A 15,010-nucleotide genomic window follows, 5' to 3' on the forward strand; every position below is an offset into this window, starting at 1 on the left:
CACAAAAGGGCTGGCTGCTGTGGTGGGGTGGGGGTTGTGAATGAACGGTTTTGAAATTTTAAGAACCCTCTTCAGCGAGAATTGGGCGGATTTGATCTGGGGTTTGCGTATGTCTACACAGAAGGCTTTGGTTATTTAGGAGACTAATCTTTAATACACCATCTCCTTTGTAAAGAACAAAAACAGCGTTTTGGGGAAGTGTCAAAACAAAGGAAAACGAGTTTCTAAACCATTTAATTTACCATTACTTGTCAATTTTGAACATTTTGATTCCATTTTCACCAGAACAGTTCTCTTCATTGACTTTTTGTCTTTTCTTTTCATGAACATTTGATTCTTGCTTATTTTTAAAAACACATTTTTCTTTTTCATTAGAATAATTGGTTGAAATATTGAGGAATCAACAGGCAAGTAAACACTTCCTTATAAATATGTATTTTAACTATGAGATTGCCTCTTATGGGGATCTTACAAATCAGCATCACTGTTTGGTTTTGTATAATTTGGGACAGGGTGTTCAATGCACTGCATGCCATTGTTCCTTCATTCATGACTACTTTCTCTGGGTTCCTAATTCCTATATGCTATTTCATAACTTTTTAAAAAAATCATCCAATCAAAAAGAATCATGTTCTTTTTATTTTAAGAATTTCTATTTGTTTAAAGATCATATTGTGCAAAAATTGCATTGGCTTTTTAACAGAACAACTTTATTAGAATCAATTACTGCATCTGAATTTTGTTTGAGCTTTCAGGGCTCCAGAGTTATTTGATGTAGGATAGCAGCGGGTTGGTAGGCAGGTGGTTGGGATGGTGTAGATATATTGAGAGGGACCTAATTTATATAATAAAATATTCACAGTCTGAGAATTAGGGGTGCAGGTATATGCCAGCGTGTAACCAGTGTTGTGTTGTTTTACAAAGGGATTGCCAGGGCTTGGCATTGCACAGAATATAATTGGTGCAGTCTAAGACCTAATTTCAAGAAAAATGTATCGGGGGCATATGGAATTATTTTGTACAGTTTCTTTCCAAATTTTCAAAAGATTGAAAGTCCTTGCTTACTGTACTTTCTATCTTCTTTTCATATTTTCTTCAATTGCAACATTTACATTTTTGTTCATTTAAACATCCTGTATAACAGTATGTGCAGATAAGTTAGCTGTGTGTTTGTTTTCAAGATATGGGGTGACATTGGCAAGGCTGCATTTATTGCCTGTTCCTAATTGCATTGAGACGGTTGAGTCTCTTTCTGAAGTAATTGTCTGGTAGGCCTCAGAGCGTAGATTCACAATGCAAGCCAGATTGAAGGAAACATAGAAGATAGGAGTAGGAGGAAGCTTCCCATCCTTTGAACCTGCTCAGCCATTCATCATGATCATGGCTGATTGTTCAACTCAATAATGTAATCCTGCTTTCTTCCATAATCTTTGGTCCTATTTGTCCCAAGTGCTATATCTAGCTGCTGCTTGAATACTTTCAGTGTTTTGGCATCAACCACTTCCTGTGGCAATGAATTCCACAGGCTCACCACTCTTTGGTTGAAGAAATGTTTCCTCATCTCCAGCTTCCATGGTCCACCTCAGACTGTGATCCCTGGTTCTGGATGCAGCCATCATCGGGAACATCCTCCCTGCATCTATCCTGTCTAGTCCTGTTAGAATTTTATAGGTCTCTATAAGATCCCCCCTCACTTGTCTGAATTCCAGCAAAAACAATCCCAACCTAGTCAGTCTCTCCTCATAGCTCAGTCCCATCATCCCAGAATCAGCCTGGTAAACCTTCGCTGCACTCCCTCAAGAGCAAGAGCATCCTTTTTCAGAAAAGGAGACTAAAACTGCACACAGTATTTGAGGTATGGCCTCACCAAGGCCCTGTATAACTGCAACAACACATCCCTTTCACAATGAAGGCCAACATACCATTTGCCTTCTTTGCTGCCTGCTGCACCTGCATACCTACCTTCAGCAACTTATGACTAATTAGAATTGAAAATGTTGGTTTTCTTTTCCTGAAGAAGATTAGTGAACTTGCTTGTCACATTATCATCCTAACAGATTTATTGAATTTAGTTTGTCATGGTGGGAATTGAACACACAATGTCTGACAATGGTAAAAGCAGCACTGTAACTGGGGGCAGATAGTCATGTTGTGGTAATGCCACAGGTAATCTAGAGATAAATATGTTTGACTTGATGGACAGATATTACAAAGACATTTTGAATAATGACCAAAACTGTAACATGAATGTGGAAGGTGTTTGGATGGTAGAACATTGGGAAAAGGCCAGGGTGACTTTGTTAATTAAGGATGGCATTGGTTCAGGACTGTTAGTTGAAAAATCAAAATGCAGAATCAGTTTGGGTACAAATATGAAAGATAAGAGGTCCTTTGTGGGAGTGGTTTATTGGCCACCTGACTGTAATTACGCACAGGAAGAAATGAATGAGAGATGTAAGAAACGTACTGCAACAATCAGTTCATACATTATGTTTGGGACAATTTCTTAAAGCAGTACATTCTACAGCTAACCAAAGGAGCAGGCTATCCTCGATTTGGTGATGTACAGTAACATGGATTAATGAATAATTTAAAGATAGTTGACCCTCTAGCTAATCGTGATCATAACATGACAGGATTTCATGTTCAATTTGAAAGGGAGAACTGTGGGTCCATGAGTAATGCTTTAAACCAAGATAAAGGTAATTCTAAAGGTATGAAGACAGAGCTGGCTAAGATGAATTAGCAAGCTAAGTTAAAAGGTCAGTCAATATAGAAGATATTTAATAACGCTCAGCAAAGATTTATCCCAGTTAGAAAGAAAGGCCCTTTGACAAAAATACACCATCCATAGTTAAATAAGGAAGATCTAGGTAGTATTAAAATGACAGAAATATTATACAAATTTGTAAAGGTTTATGGTAGATCAGAAGATCAGGTAGACTTTAAGAAGCAACAAAACATGATGAAGTAAATAAGAGGCAGAAAATAGAGTTCAAGAGAAAGCTAGCTACTAATATAAAAACAGATAGTAATATTTACCACAAATATTGAACAGAAAACATGTAAATAAAGCTGGTGTTGGTCCTCTGGAGAGTGAGCTTCGGGACTTGATAATGGAAAATGAAGAAGTGGAAGAGACTTTGAACATGTTTTTTGTATCTGTCATCATGGTAGGTAACCTCCCAAAGATAATTGAAAATCAAGATGTAATAGGGAGAGGTGAACTTAAAACAATCACTACCACTAGGGAAAAGTTATTAGCAAAGCCTTTGGACCCATAAGCTGACAAGTCTTTTAGAATGGACGATCAGCATCCTGGAGTCTTAAGTGCCATTGGTTTTAATCATCCAAAATTCCTTCGCTTCTGAATGGTGCTATTAGATTTGACTATAATAACTTGAACTCCGTTATTCAAAAGAGGAAGGAGGCAGAAAGTCAGAGACTTTAGGCCAGTTAGCCTAACATCTGCTATTGGGAAGGTGTTCAAATCCATTATTAAGGAAATAATAGCAGGACACATAGAAAATCACTATTTTTTCAGGCAAAAGCAACATGGCTTTGTTAAAGGAATTAATATTTAACTAATCTGTTATAGACTTTTGACAAAGTACCAACCACATTGTATAAAACCAGTAAATAGGCGTACCCGGATTTCCAAAAGATGCCTGTTAAAGTGCCAAATCAAAGGTTGCGGCTCAAAACAAGTATTATATTTATGGTGCACTAGAATCATAAATAAAACATGAAGTAGACTGAGGGTAAACTTGAACAGGGAATATTGTGGAGCCTCTCAACTCCACAGTTGATTTTAGACTGTTTCCTCTAGCTCTCGCCTCTGGATCACCTGATCCCCCCGCTAAACATGGCAGCACACAGCCAACTACCTACATTACACCCCTCTCGCTTTACTTCCATACTCCCCTTGACAATACATCCAAAAATTATGACTATTATAGAAGCATTGTAGACAATATATGTACATGGGTTTGTGGTTATCATGTTTGTAGTTCACTGAATAGAACACGAGATTGGCGGAGGGTAAACATGGAATACTTTATTATGGGTCCTCTCAGCTCTATAGAGTCATAGAGAAGTACAGCATGGAAACAGACTCTTCGGTCCAACCCATCCATGCCGACCAGATATCCCAACTCAATCTAGTTCCACCTACCAGCACCCGGCCCATATCCCTCCAAACCCTTCCTATTCATATATCTATCCAATACCTCTTAAATGTTGCAATTGTACCAGCCTTCACCACATCCTCTGGCAGCTCATTCCATACATGTACCACCCTCTGCATGAAAAAGTTGCCCCTTAGGTCTCTTTTATATCTTTCCCCTCTCACCCTAAACCTATGCCCTCTAGTTCTGGACTCCCCGACCCCAGGGAAAAGATTTTGCCTATTTACCCTATCCATCCCCCTCATAATTTTGTAAATCTCTATAAGGTTACTCCTCAGCCTCCGATGCTCCAGGGAAAACAGCCCCAGCCTGTTCAGCCTCTCCCTGTAGCTCGAATCCTCCAACCCTGGTAACATCCTTGTAAATCTTTTCTGAACCCTTTCAAGTTTCACAACATCTTTCCGATAGGAAGGAGACCAGAATTGCACGCAATATTCCAAGAGTGTCCTAACCAATGTCCTGTACAGCCGCAACATGACCTCCCAACTGCTGTACTCAATACTCTGACCAATAAAGGAAAGCATACTAAACACCTTCTTCACAATCCTATCTACCTGCAACTCCACTTTCAAGGAGCTGTGAACCTGCACTCCAAGGTCTCTTTGTTCAGCAACACTCCCTAGGACCTTACCATTAAGTGTGTAAGTCCTGCTAAGATTTGCTTTCCCAAATGCAACACCTCGCATTTATCTGAATTAAACTCCATGTGCCACTTCTCAGCCCATTGGCCCATCTGGTCCAGATCCTGTTGTAATCTGAGGTACCGTCTTCGCTGTTCACTACACCTCCAATTTTGGTGTCATCTGCAAACCTACTTACTGTACCTCTTATGTTTGCATCCAAATCATTTATGTAAATGACAAAATGTAGAGGGCCCAGCACCGATCCTTGTGGCACTCCACTGGTCACAGGCTAGTTGGGCTTAAACTACATCCCCAAGCTCCTGCCCCCAGATCACTTGAACCACTCTGTTAAAGGGGTAATACACACCTATATACATTCGTAACAATAAGAAAACATGGTATTTTGAGTAACTTATTAACGTGGAAAAGGATTGGTCAGGTAAAAAGAAGCAAACTGTAGGGATAAAAGGGTAAGTTTTGGTTTGGCAAGCTCTAACTAATAAAGTGCCATTGGGATCAATGTTGATTTCTCAACAATTTACAATCTGCATCAATAATTTGGATGAAGGAACCAAATCTAAAGTGTCTGAATTTGCTTATGATATATTGATATGAAAATAAGTTGTCAGAAGGAGACACATACGTAAAGGGATGTAACCAGGTTAAGTGAATGGGCAAAAGATTGACAGCTGGAATACAGTGTTCATTTTAGCAGAAAAAATAGGTAGTAGGTAATTTAAATGTAGATAGATTTCAGGGCTCGGCGGTACGTGGGTGATGTAGATATCCTTGTACATGAATCACAGAAAGTTGGTATGCCGACACAGCTAATAATTAGAAAAACGAATGAAATGTTGTTATTTATTGCGAAGGGAGTGGAATATAAAGGATGGTTGTTTTCTTTCGTACAGGATATTGGTGAGATTGATTTGGAATATTGTGTATAGTCTGGTTTTCTTATTTTAAAATAGATATCATCACTTTAGAGGTGATTCAGAGAAGGTTCAGTTGATTTATTCCTTGTTTGAAGGGTTTGTCTAATGAAGGAAGGTTGACTAGATTAGGCCTGTATCCATTGAAATTTTGAAGAATGAGAGATGGTCTTATTGAAACATAAATCTTGATGGGACTTAACAGGGCTGATACAAATTGGATCTTCCCTCTTGCAGGGTAGACTAAAACTAAATGACACTATTTAAGAATAAGAGGTCTGTCTTCTCTTTCTCTGCTTCATAAAAGCTTAGCATCTTAAACACATCAGCAGTTATCTCACCAGGTGGCTTATCTATTCAATCAGTTCAAATCACAGGCTGTTTTGACCCATTGCTTAAAAAAATGTTTCTGACACTTTAAAAATTGTTACCATCGCAGAACTAAAGACCAAAGCCATTTACCTATGCACTGCCACCCAAATTCCCAAGTAAGAGTAATAATATAATAAAAATTGATCGTATCAGTCTAATCTGGAAGTGAAGTCATCTTGGGTCAGAATTTAATGCCCTCCTCTGAGGCACATTGGTGCAGGATGGCTATTTAATCAGTTGATGGGGGGGCGGGAGTTGGAGATTGGGGAAACTGCTACAATGCTTCACCCCATTCATGACTGGGCAATTCACCATGCAGGAACCCTGAAAGGCTGTAGTGGACTTGTGGCCTTCTGATGGAGGTTCCCTTGCTGTCCAGCAATCAGTATCCATTCAAGAAATACAACATTAGGAAGGGGTTGGTTCACTGAGAGAATTCTGCTGCCATTGTCATTGATCCCTGTGGGCTCATGCCTAGTCCATCTGGTACCTAAGTCTCTTGTTTACCAGGGCCATTAATGGATGCATTACCAGCAGCAGAAGCAGTCTTCTTAGTGGCGCTGCTAAGCAATGCACAGTTGCTAGTTACTGATTGGCAAGTAGGGCAGCATTTCCACTTATTGGTTTCGCCAGCTCTGTAGCAAGAAGCAACCCTCAATGTCTTGTTAGATACTACACTTGGTATAAAAGTTCCTTGTCACCCCGCTTACCTCTTCTGTTAAATTGCCAAAATTCCAAATTATTTTATATTGGATTGAAAGTTTTTTTATCCTTCCTTTAGAGTTTTCTGTATTTATTTATACTGTTAACCATTCCACTTGTAACTTTGTTATTTTTTTCTTTAGTAGGACGCTGTGAGTCAGTGATTACAAATTTCATTGCTGCTAGTTGTCTTTGAAGAACCTGTGGCTTTGTATCATAATACAATAGGTATTATGCTATTGTAGTTTGAGTCGTACTCTCCTTCCTTCCTTGAGTCTCTTAAGAAGCTAAAGATAACTATTGGCAGGCTGTTGTGATAATAAACATCTGTGATACACTTTCTGTTACTTATCTTTCTAACAAAAGCATGAAAAATTAGAAAAAAAAATCTTGGTGTGAATTTAACCATTGACATCTAATAGTTGCTTTGTGCCACTTTATTAAAAAGTCATGGTGCGCCTCCCCAGTGCCGTTCCAGACCCTGCATTGCCACTCAGCACTGTGAAGATAATAAACATTACATCTTCCTGTAGCAACCAGTACTTGACAGCTTCACTGGAGATGTTATAAAGCATAGTCTTGAAATGCCTTCAGTTGGGTCTGAGAGCACAAAGCAGATTAAAAATCTATATACCTACCTCCTCCATCATGACTACAGCAACTTGACAAAGCTTCTTTGACAACACTTTTCAAACAATGACCACCACAATACAAGACAAGGGAAGCAGACACATAAAAGCCACATCATCTCTAAAATTCTCTCCAAGTCCCACACTATTCTGCAAAAGGGTTAGACTTGGGCATATTATCATCATTTCTTCATTGTTGCTGGGTTCAAATCCTGGAACTCTATATCTTACAGTGCTTATTGTTTATTCATTCACGGGATGAGGGCATTGTTATCCATGCCAGCAATTATTGACCATTCCTAGTTGCCCTGGGGGCAGATAAGAGTTAACCACATTGCTGTGGGTCTGGAATCACATTTTAGGCCAGACCTGGTAAGGGTGGCAGATTCCTTCTCTAAAGGATATTTGTGAACCAGATGGGTTTTTCATTACAATTGATAACAGATTCATTGTCAGCATTAGACTCTTAATTCCAGATTTTTAAAAAATGAATTCAAATTCCACTAGCATTTGAACCTAGGTTCCTAAATATTACCTGGATCTCTGAATTAACAGTTTGGCAATAATACCAGTAGGCCGACGCCGCCCCATTGTATACATTAATGTATCTGCATTGTCCAAGAAGCAGTGTTCAAGACCATCTGCTCACGCACATGGAGAATGGAGAAATGCAACAAATACTGGCATCGCCAGCAATGTTCTTACCTTGAGAATGAATAATAGGAAGTGAGGAAAAAAGAACTCTAAGATCTTTTTTTAGCTTTAACTCACCCATTGCGTGCCATGACCAAGTCCATTTTAAATCTGAATCCTTTTATGCTGCATTTCTCTTAAGTGATATGATTGATCACATTGTGTTCTAATGAAGAATCAATTAGTTTGTTTATATAAAAATGTAATCTGTGTGATTGTTACTAAATGTTGAGACGATCATTATTTTTCCTTTTTTCTCATTTTTAGCTTAGTGCTGAGTTGCAGCTGGGAATTGAATTTTGAACTTGGAATAGTCACATGTTTTGAAAAAAGAGAGAACAAACCTGGCCTGTAAAGATACTGCAGGTTAATCACTGCTGTAAGAACACTGTAGATAAACCCACACCAAGATGTTTTTGTGCTCAGGGACTGGCAGCTGGTTGGATGTGAATTGGTCAATCAAGGGAGGATCAGTACTGGTCAGCCAATCACAGAGAATGTTGAAAAAGAAAGAGAAAAAACAGAGTGAACTGCCTCTTACTGGGTTTTGGGCAGGAGGCAGTCTTGCTTCACAGCTGCCAAATTGGAAGCTTCAAATAAGGGGAGCAGCTACTGTCTATCTACCCTGTCTGTGCCCCTCATAATCTTAATTGTCGCTATCATGACCTCCCCACAATCTTCTGTGGTCCAAAGAAACAAACTGAACTTACTCAGTCTGTCTTTGTAGCTAAGATGCTCCATCCTATGTAACAACCTGGTGCATCTCCAATGTAATATGATCCTTCCTAAGCGTGGAAACCAGAACTTCACACAGTTCTCTAACTGTGGTTTAACCAAAATCCTCGACAGCTTCAAAATAACCTTCCTGCTTATAATCTATGCCTTGACTGATAAAGGCAAGCCCCTGAATGTGTATAAACTACTTTATTAAACTGCTCTGCTGCCTTCAGGGATCTGTGGACAAGCACCCTGAGATTCCATTGTTTCTCTTTAGCTTCCTAGTGTCTGCCATTCATTGAGTACTCTTATTGGTTCTTCCACAGCCCATCGCCTTGAATTAACCTGAATTAAAACATAAAAACAAAACTGAGAGGGAACCCACAAATCAACACAGACAGGTGGTAAGGTCAAGCTAAATGAATCTGTTAATTTACTGGGCTTTGGGGGGGAATAGAAGAAACCATGAAATTTGCTTGATTATCATAAGAACCGAATTGGTTCACTAGTTTAGGAAGAGAACCTGTCAGTGCTTGCAGAAGACCACAGAAAGAGAGAGAGAGAGAGAGAGAGAGAGACGGCATGCTGGCAGAAGCATGGGGTGAAGGAGAAGGATTTTCTTACATTTTGGCTCGCAGAAGTGGACTTTAGCTGGCATTGATGCTAAACTGTGCTCATCTCAGGAAGACATCACAAGAGGTCTTTTGAAACAGAGTGAACATTTCCAAGGGTAAACTGAAAACCAGTAGTTCTCCTGGATGTGTAAATAGCTCTTCCTAGCTCACTACAAACTGACTTTGAAAGTCAACAAACTAATGGCTGAGATCATTATAAAGTTAATTACCTCAGTTGTGTTACAATGGATTGGTATGCCTTATATCTAATAGGGAAGTATGATTCACCAGCTTTGAGATACCAACCACTTTAAGCTTTGATCTGCGTGGAACAGATTGTGAACAACCATCTTGTGCAGAACACCTCGAGGCAGAATTTTAGGAGATGCCATTAGAGAGAGGACTCTCAACAGGGAGATGGAGTATGGCAAACCATTGTATTGAACCATGCTACCAGGTGCTACAACCTGAAGAACCATTACAACAAAACAAAGGAGCCTGCAGTCCATTTCAGAATTTGTTCTACTGAGTTAATTGTGAGAACACCATCCAGCCATTGACTGTAGAAGCCATTGCAGCTGCTGAGTTCTGACTTAACTTTTCAGCCCCTTCACTTTGAATTGAGTGTGAGCAGTATGGACCTAGGCTGCTGCCAGGAGTAAATCCATTGAAATAACTGCATGCCAATGTGGCTTAATATTAAACACATTTGAAACAGTATCACTTAAAGCACTCTACCCTGCATCTGCCAACTGAACCACTAGGGGTGGCAGTGTATTCAGTGCTGAAGGAGTTAACCATCTCAGTTGAAATAGATATTATGTTTAATATTAAAGGGAAACGGACTTTATCAGCAGCCCATTGTTCAGAGAAATAGCTCAGTTTCCTGGTAGTTCGGTAGTTCTCGGGAATAATCTTAATTTCTTTCTCTCTGTATTTTGCAGACAAACTGAGCAACCAGGACAGTTACAACAGCTTCACAAACAACAACCTAGGAAATCCACGGCTCTCACCAATCCCAACTCTGACGATTGTCTTGCCCCTGGCGCAGATCAAACAACCTATGACACTGGGAACCATCACGAAGCGTACAGGGTAATGGATTTTGACTTAAGTTTCCAGTATGATTTTAGTAGCACAAGCAACCAAACAGATTAACATAAAACATATGTATAGACACCAGTCACGCTTGCTCAGCAAATCCACACGCAAATTGAATAAATGACAAGGCAGTCTTAAATGCATTTTCCACCACAATAAGCTCTACTACATTTGACTATATACTGCACATGTCCTATGCTATATTGGTGTTCTGACAATTTTAAAAGGCAGAACAAGTGCAGGCGGCACCTTTAATGGACGCCTAAAAGTTAATAACAAGAAAGTTCAAAATATATAATCTGCAGGGTATGCTGGTTACTTAAATGCATGACAGGAATCAATTAATTTTGAGGCAGCACTAAATGCATCATCAGTGAAACATGTGGTAGTTTAAAGAAAAAACATGATGGTATAAAATATAGTGTATGCAGCAGACTGCCATAGGCAGATGGTGTTAAAATGCAGTTTGGTAGATTATAGGGTTTAGAGATTGAAAAGCAACTTTTTTTTTGCTTAGAACTTACAAAAGCTTCACAATTGCCTGCAGTGGTCTTTTCCTGTCATATAGATCCTCATGCTTCCATTTGATTTCTCTTTATTCTCATCATTGTAGGTTAGCACAACAATGCAAAATAAAATTAGAATTTGGTCAGAATCTTGATGGGGTCAGATGGGATGAGTAAGGGTTTCAGCCAAATGACCTTCATCAGAACTCTGATTAAGTGGTGACAGCTGAGCATTAATTCATTTTTCTTAATTCAGAATAATAATTTTTGATGCAACTAATTTGTGCAGTGAGATGGCATGAGACTGCTGGATGAAACTTGAAACCCCTATTTTTCATGTGTTTGAAAACAACATGTTGGCCCCGACATTTTATACTGGATTTTTATACATTTATATATAATTCTACAAGTTTACTAATGTGTAGAAGAAGCAGAAGAAGAAAGGGTTGCGGCAAAATATTTCTGTAGTTATCAGTTACTAAGTAAATTGGACTCTGATGAAGGATTTATACCCAAAATATTAGGCAGTCTGATGCTGCTTATGTCAGGCATTTCCAGCTTCTAAAAACATCTTTCTATGTCAGATGTTGGGGTTTGGTGAGACAAAGACATGACCAGAAATGAATTGTTGTCCATTACACTTGTCTAGCTCTTTTATCATATGGAGAATTTCAGGAGTAAAATGTGGAGGTTGTTTACGCATAGTGAGATGCTCACTGCAGAGCAACTACAGACATAATGGGCTGAAGAGTATCCTGTACTATAACACTTGCATGACTCTGTGTAAAATGTTCTTAACAGGAGGAAAACAAAAGTATTGACAAGTTATATGATATTTCTTCTATTTTAGAAGTATACATCGGCACACTTAACTCATTCGTATGATAGTGTCAGCTTGACTCAATTGATAATCACCCTTAATGTATTGTCAGTCAGGGCTGTGGCTTTGAATCTTGTTTCAGGATTTAACAGTCTAATCTATGGTGCAATTCCGAGAGAGCACTGGAATGTTGCAGGCAGATAGCACCTTAGGGGAGGCCCAAAAGTTAAGGACAAGAAAACTCAGAATGGATAGTTTCAGAGTATGGCATTACTTAAAAAGTACTGCGGGAGTTAATTAATTTTGCAGTCTGCTTTTGACTGCAACTTTACACCCATGTTTCATGTAACTATTCATATGGATGTTGGATATTTTATGGCACTACCTTTAGATTTCACTGGGTTGTGCACCGGAAATCATGCTGCTGCACTATTACCACATCACAAGTGTGAAAAGAATTAGTCAACAGTCCAAAGTCCCCAGGTTAAAAGAAAAATGCCCTTCAGGTTTCTGCATTTCGCAAGAAAATAATTTTATTCATAACAAATTTTCTTTAACCAATTAGAAATGAGGAAGTATGAATTGCTACTGTAAAACAAATTTTATAATTTAATGCTGCCCCTTTTCAAATCTCCCCTGGACAATCGGTCAGACTGGCTGAACACTTCGACTTCCCCTCCCATTCCATCAAGACTACATCGGGGAGACAGGACCCCTTTTTGCAGATCGTTTCAGAGAGCATGTCTGGGACACCCACATCCACCAACATCACCGCCCCGTGGCTGAACACTTCAATTCCCCCTCCCACTCCGTCAAGGACATACAGGTCCTGGGCGTCCTCCACCACCAAACCGTTACCATCCGACACCTGGAAGAGGAATGCCTCATATTCTGCCTTGGGAATATGTGGATAAATGTGGATTTCAACAGCTTCCTCATTTCCCCTCCCCCCACATTATCCCAGTCCCAAGCCTCCAATTCGGCACCGCCCTCCGGACCTGTCTATCACTCCCCCCTTCTGACCTATCACCTCCTCCCCCACCTTTATCCACCTATCCATTTCTCACCTACCTCACTCCTAACCCCACCACCCCTTCCATTTGTCTCTCAGACCCTGGCCCACAAACCTCATTCCCGATGAAAGGACTATGCTCGAAACATCGATTCACCTGCTCTTCGGATGCTGCCTGACCTGCTGTACTTTCCCAGCAGCACACTCTCAACCCTCACTTTCTCCTAGTCAGTCAGACACAGAAGGCATGGATGTTAAGGGTGGTAAGGGGGAAAATGTATCAGGGAAACACAGGTCAACAGCACCAATCGGGACCACAGGAAGTGATTATTTGGTTCTATTAGTTCCTTCCAATTTTAGTTCTTTGTTGTTAATACAAGTTTGTTTGCATGCTGATGCTCTCTTTTATTCACTGATTGAGAATTTGTCCTTTCACTTTGGTTTGAAGGCATCTTATTCCTCCTTCAAAACGTATTTACAGAGAAGAGTGAATAAAAGACAGAGCTAGCTATTACTGGCGTCTTACAGGTACCTCCACACGAGGAGAGACACAGATTTTTTGTTGCTTTATCTTTGGCTGGTTCTCTGCCGCACTAGTTCAACACAAGCCATGGTTAGGAGCCAGTCAGTACATTGGTGCCAAGCAGTTTTCCCTTTTTGCAGAACTCACCAGCTCCATGGTACCTGCCACTCACACTGTTCCAGGAAAAATGCAACATTGTATACAACTCACAATGTGCTCCAGTGAATGTGACTTTTGAAATTGCAGCCATCTCCTTGCATAGTCTCCTTTGGTTAAAGCAGTATCTTCCTTTTTTGTCCAAAGTCCACACATGAAGGAAACAAAAAGATTCACACGACTGAAAGAGTAAGGATTATTCCTGTTAAAGAGGCTAACGTCTTTTCCCCAACCAATACGAATTCAAGAAGCTTTAAACGAGCTGGGGTTGTAGGGGTGTAGGTTGGAAGTCGACCTTAACAGCAGTGAGAAAAGAGAGAAGATTGGTACAGAAGTTAAAGGGAGCAAGTTAAATGGACGAGGCAGGCAAGAGCATGACAGAGAATGAGGAAAGACTGATGAATTAAACTGCATTTATTTCAATGCAAGAGGCCTGACAGGTAAAGCAGATGAAACCAGTGAATGGATGGAAATGTGCAATAGGTTATCATAGCTATTACAGAAACATGGCTGAGGGAGGGACAAAACTGGCAACTCAATGTTCTGGCATGTATGTGCTGTAGAAATGATAGAAAAGGAGGCAAGAGATGAGGGAGAGTAGCGTTTTTGATGAGGGAAAACATCATGGTTGTACTTGTAGAGGACATTCCTCGGGACTTGTACAATGAAGCTATATGCGTGGAATTGAGAAATAAGGGGATAAATACCTTCATGGAATTCAGCCCCCCCCCAATAGTCAATGGGAAATGGAGGAGCAAATATGTAAGGAGATGGAGGGTTTCACTTATAAAAATAGGCTGGTAGGCTTTTTTTCACTGGAGCTTAGGATGTTGAGGGATGACCTTATAGAGGGGCATAGATAAGGTGAATAGCAAAGGTCTTTTCCCTAAGGTGGGGGAATTAAAAACTAGGGAGCATATTTTTAATATGAAAAGAAAAAGATTTCAAAAAGACATAAGGGGCAACTGTTTTACTCAGACAGTAGTTAGTGTGTGCAATAGAGGAAGTGGTGGATGCAGGTACAGTTACAATGGGTAAAGACAGTTGGATAAGTATGTGAATAGGAAAGGTTTGGAGGGATATGGGCCAAACACAAGCAGGTGGGACTAGTTTGATTTGGAAACATGGTCCGTGTGGACTAGTTGGACAGAAGTGTCTGTTTCTATGCTATATGACTGTGATTATATCTGTAAGAATAATTAGGTTGTAATGATAGGGGATTTTAACTTTCCTAACCTAGTATGGGACTGCCATAGTGTTAAGGACTTGGATGGGGAGAAATTTGTTAAGTGTGTTCAAAAAAATTATCTTTGTCAATATATAGATGTATCTACTGGAGAAGGAACAAAACTCAACCTTCTCTTGGGAAATAAGGAGGGATAAGTGCTTGAGGTGACAATGGGACAGCACTTTGGGAGCAGTG

The 15,010-nt window shown here is 39.8% G+C and overlaps 1 protein-coding gene across 3 annotated transcripts in view; it reads left to right on the forward strand.

Moving 5' to 3' along the window:
- The window catches only part of bcas3 (BCAS3 microtubule associated cell migration factor), a 1,214,579-nt gene that overhangs the window by 600,101 nt on the left and 599,468 nt on the right, over positions 1–15,010 (forward strand). For all 3 annotated transcript variants that reach the window (XM_043718098.1, XM_043718095.1, XM_043718097.1), the window contains exon 16: positions 10,414–10,564. In XM_043718098.1, the coding sequence (XP_043574033.1) occupies positions 10,414–10,564 (151 nt within the window). The remainder of the gene's footprint in view (positions 1–10,413; positions 10,565–15,010) is intronic.

The sequence above is a fragment of the Chiloscyllium plagiosum genome, chromosome 28 (genome assembly GCF_004010195.1).
Source record: "Chiloscyllium plagiosum isolate BGI_BamShark_2017 chromosome 28, ASM401019v2, whole genome shotgun sequence".
NCBI lineage: Eukaryota > Metazoa > Chordata > Chondrichthyes > Orectolobiformes > Hemiscylliidae > Chiloscyllium > Chiloscyllium plagiosum.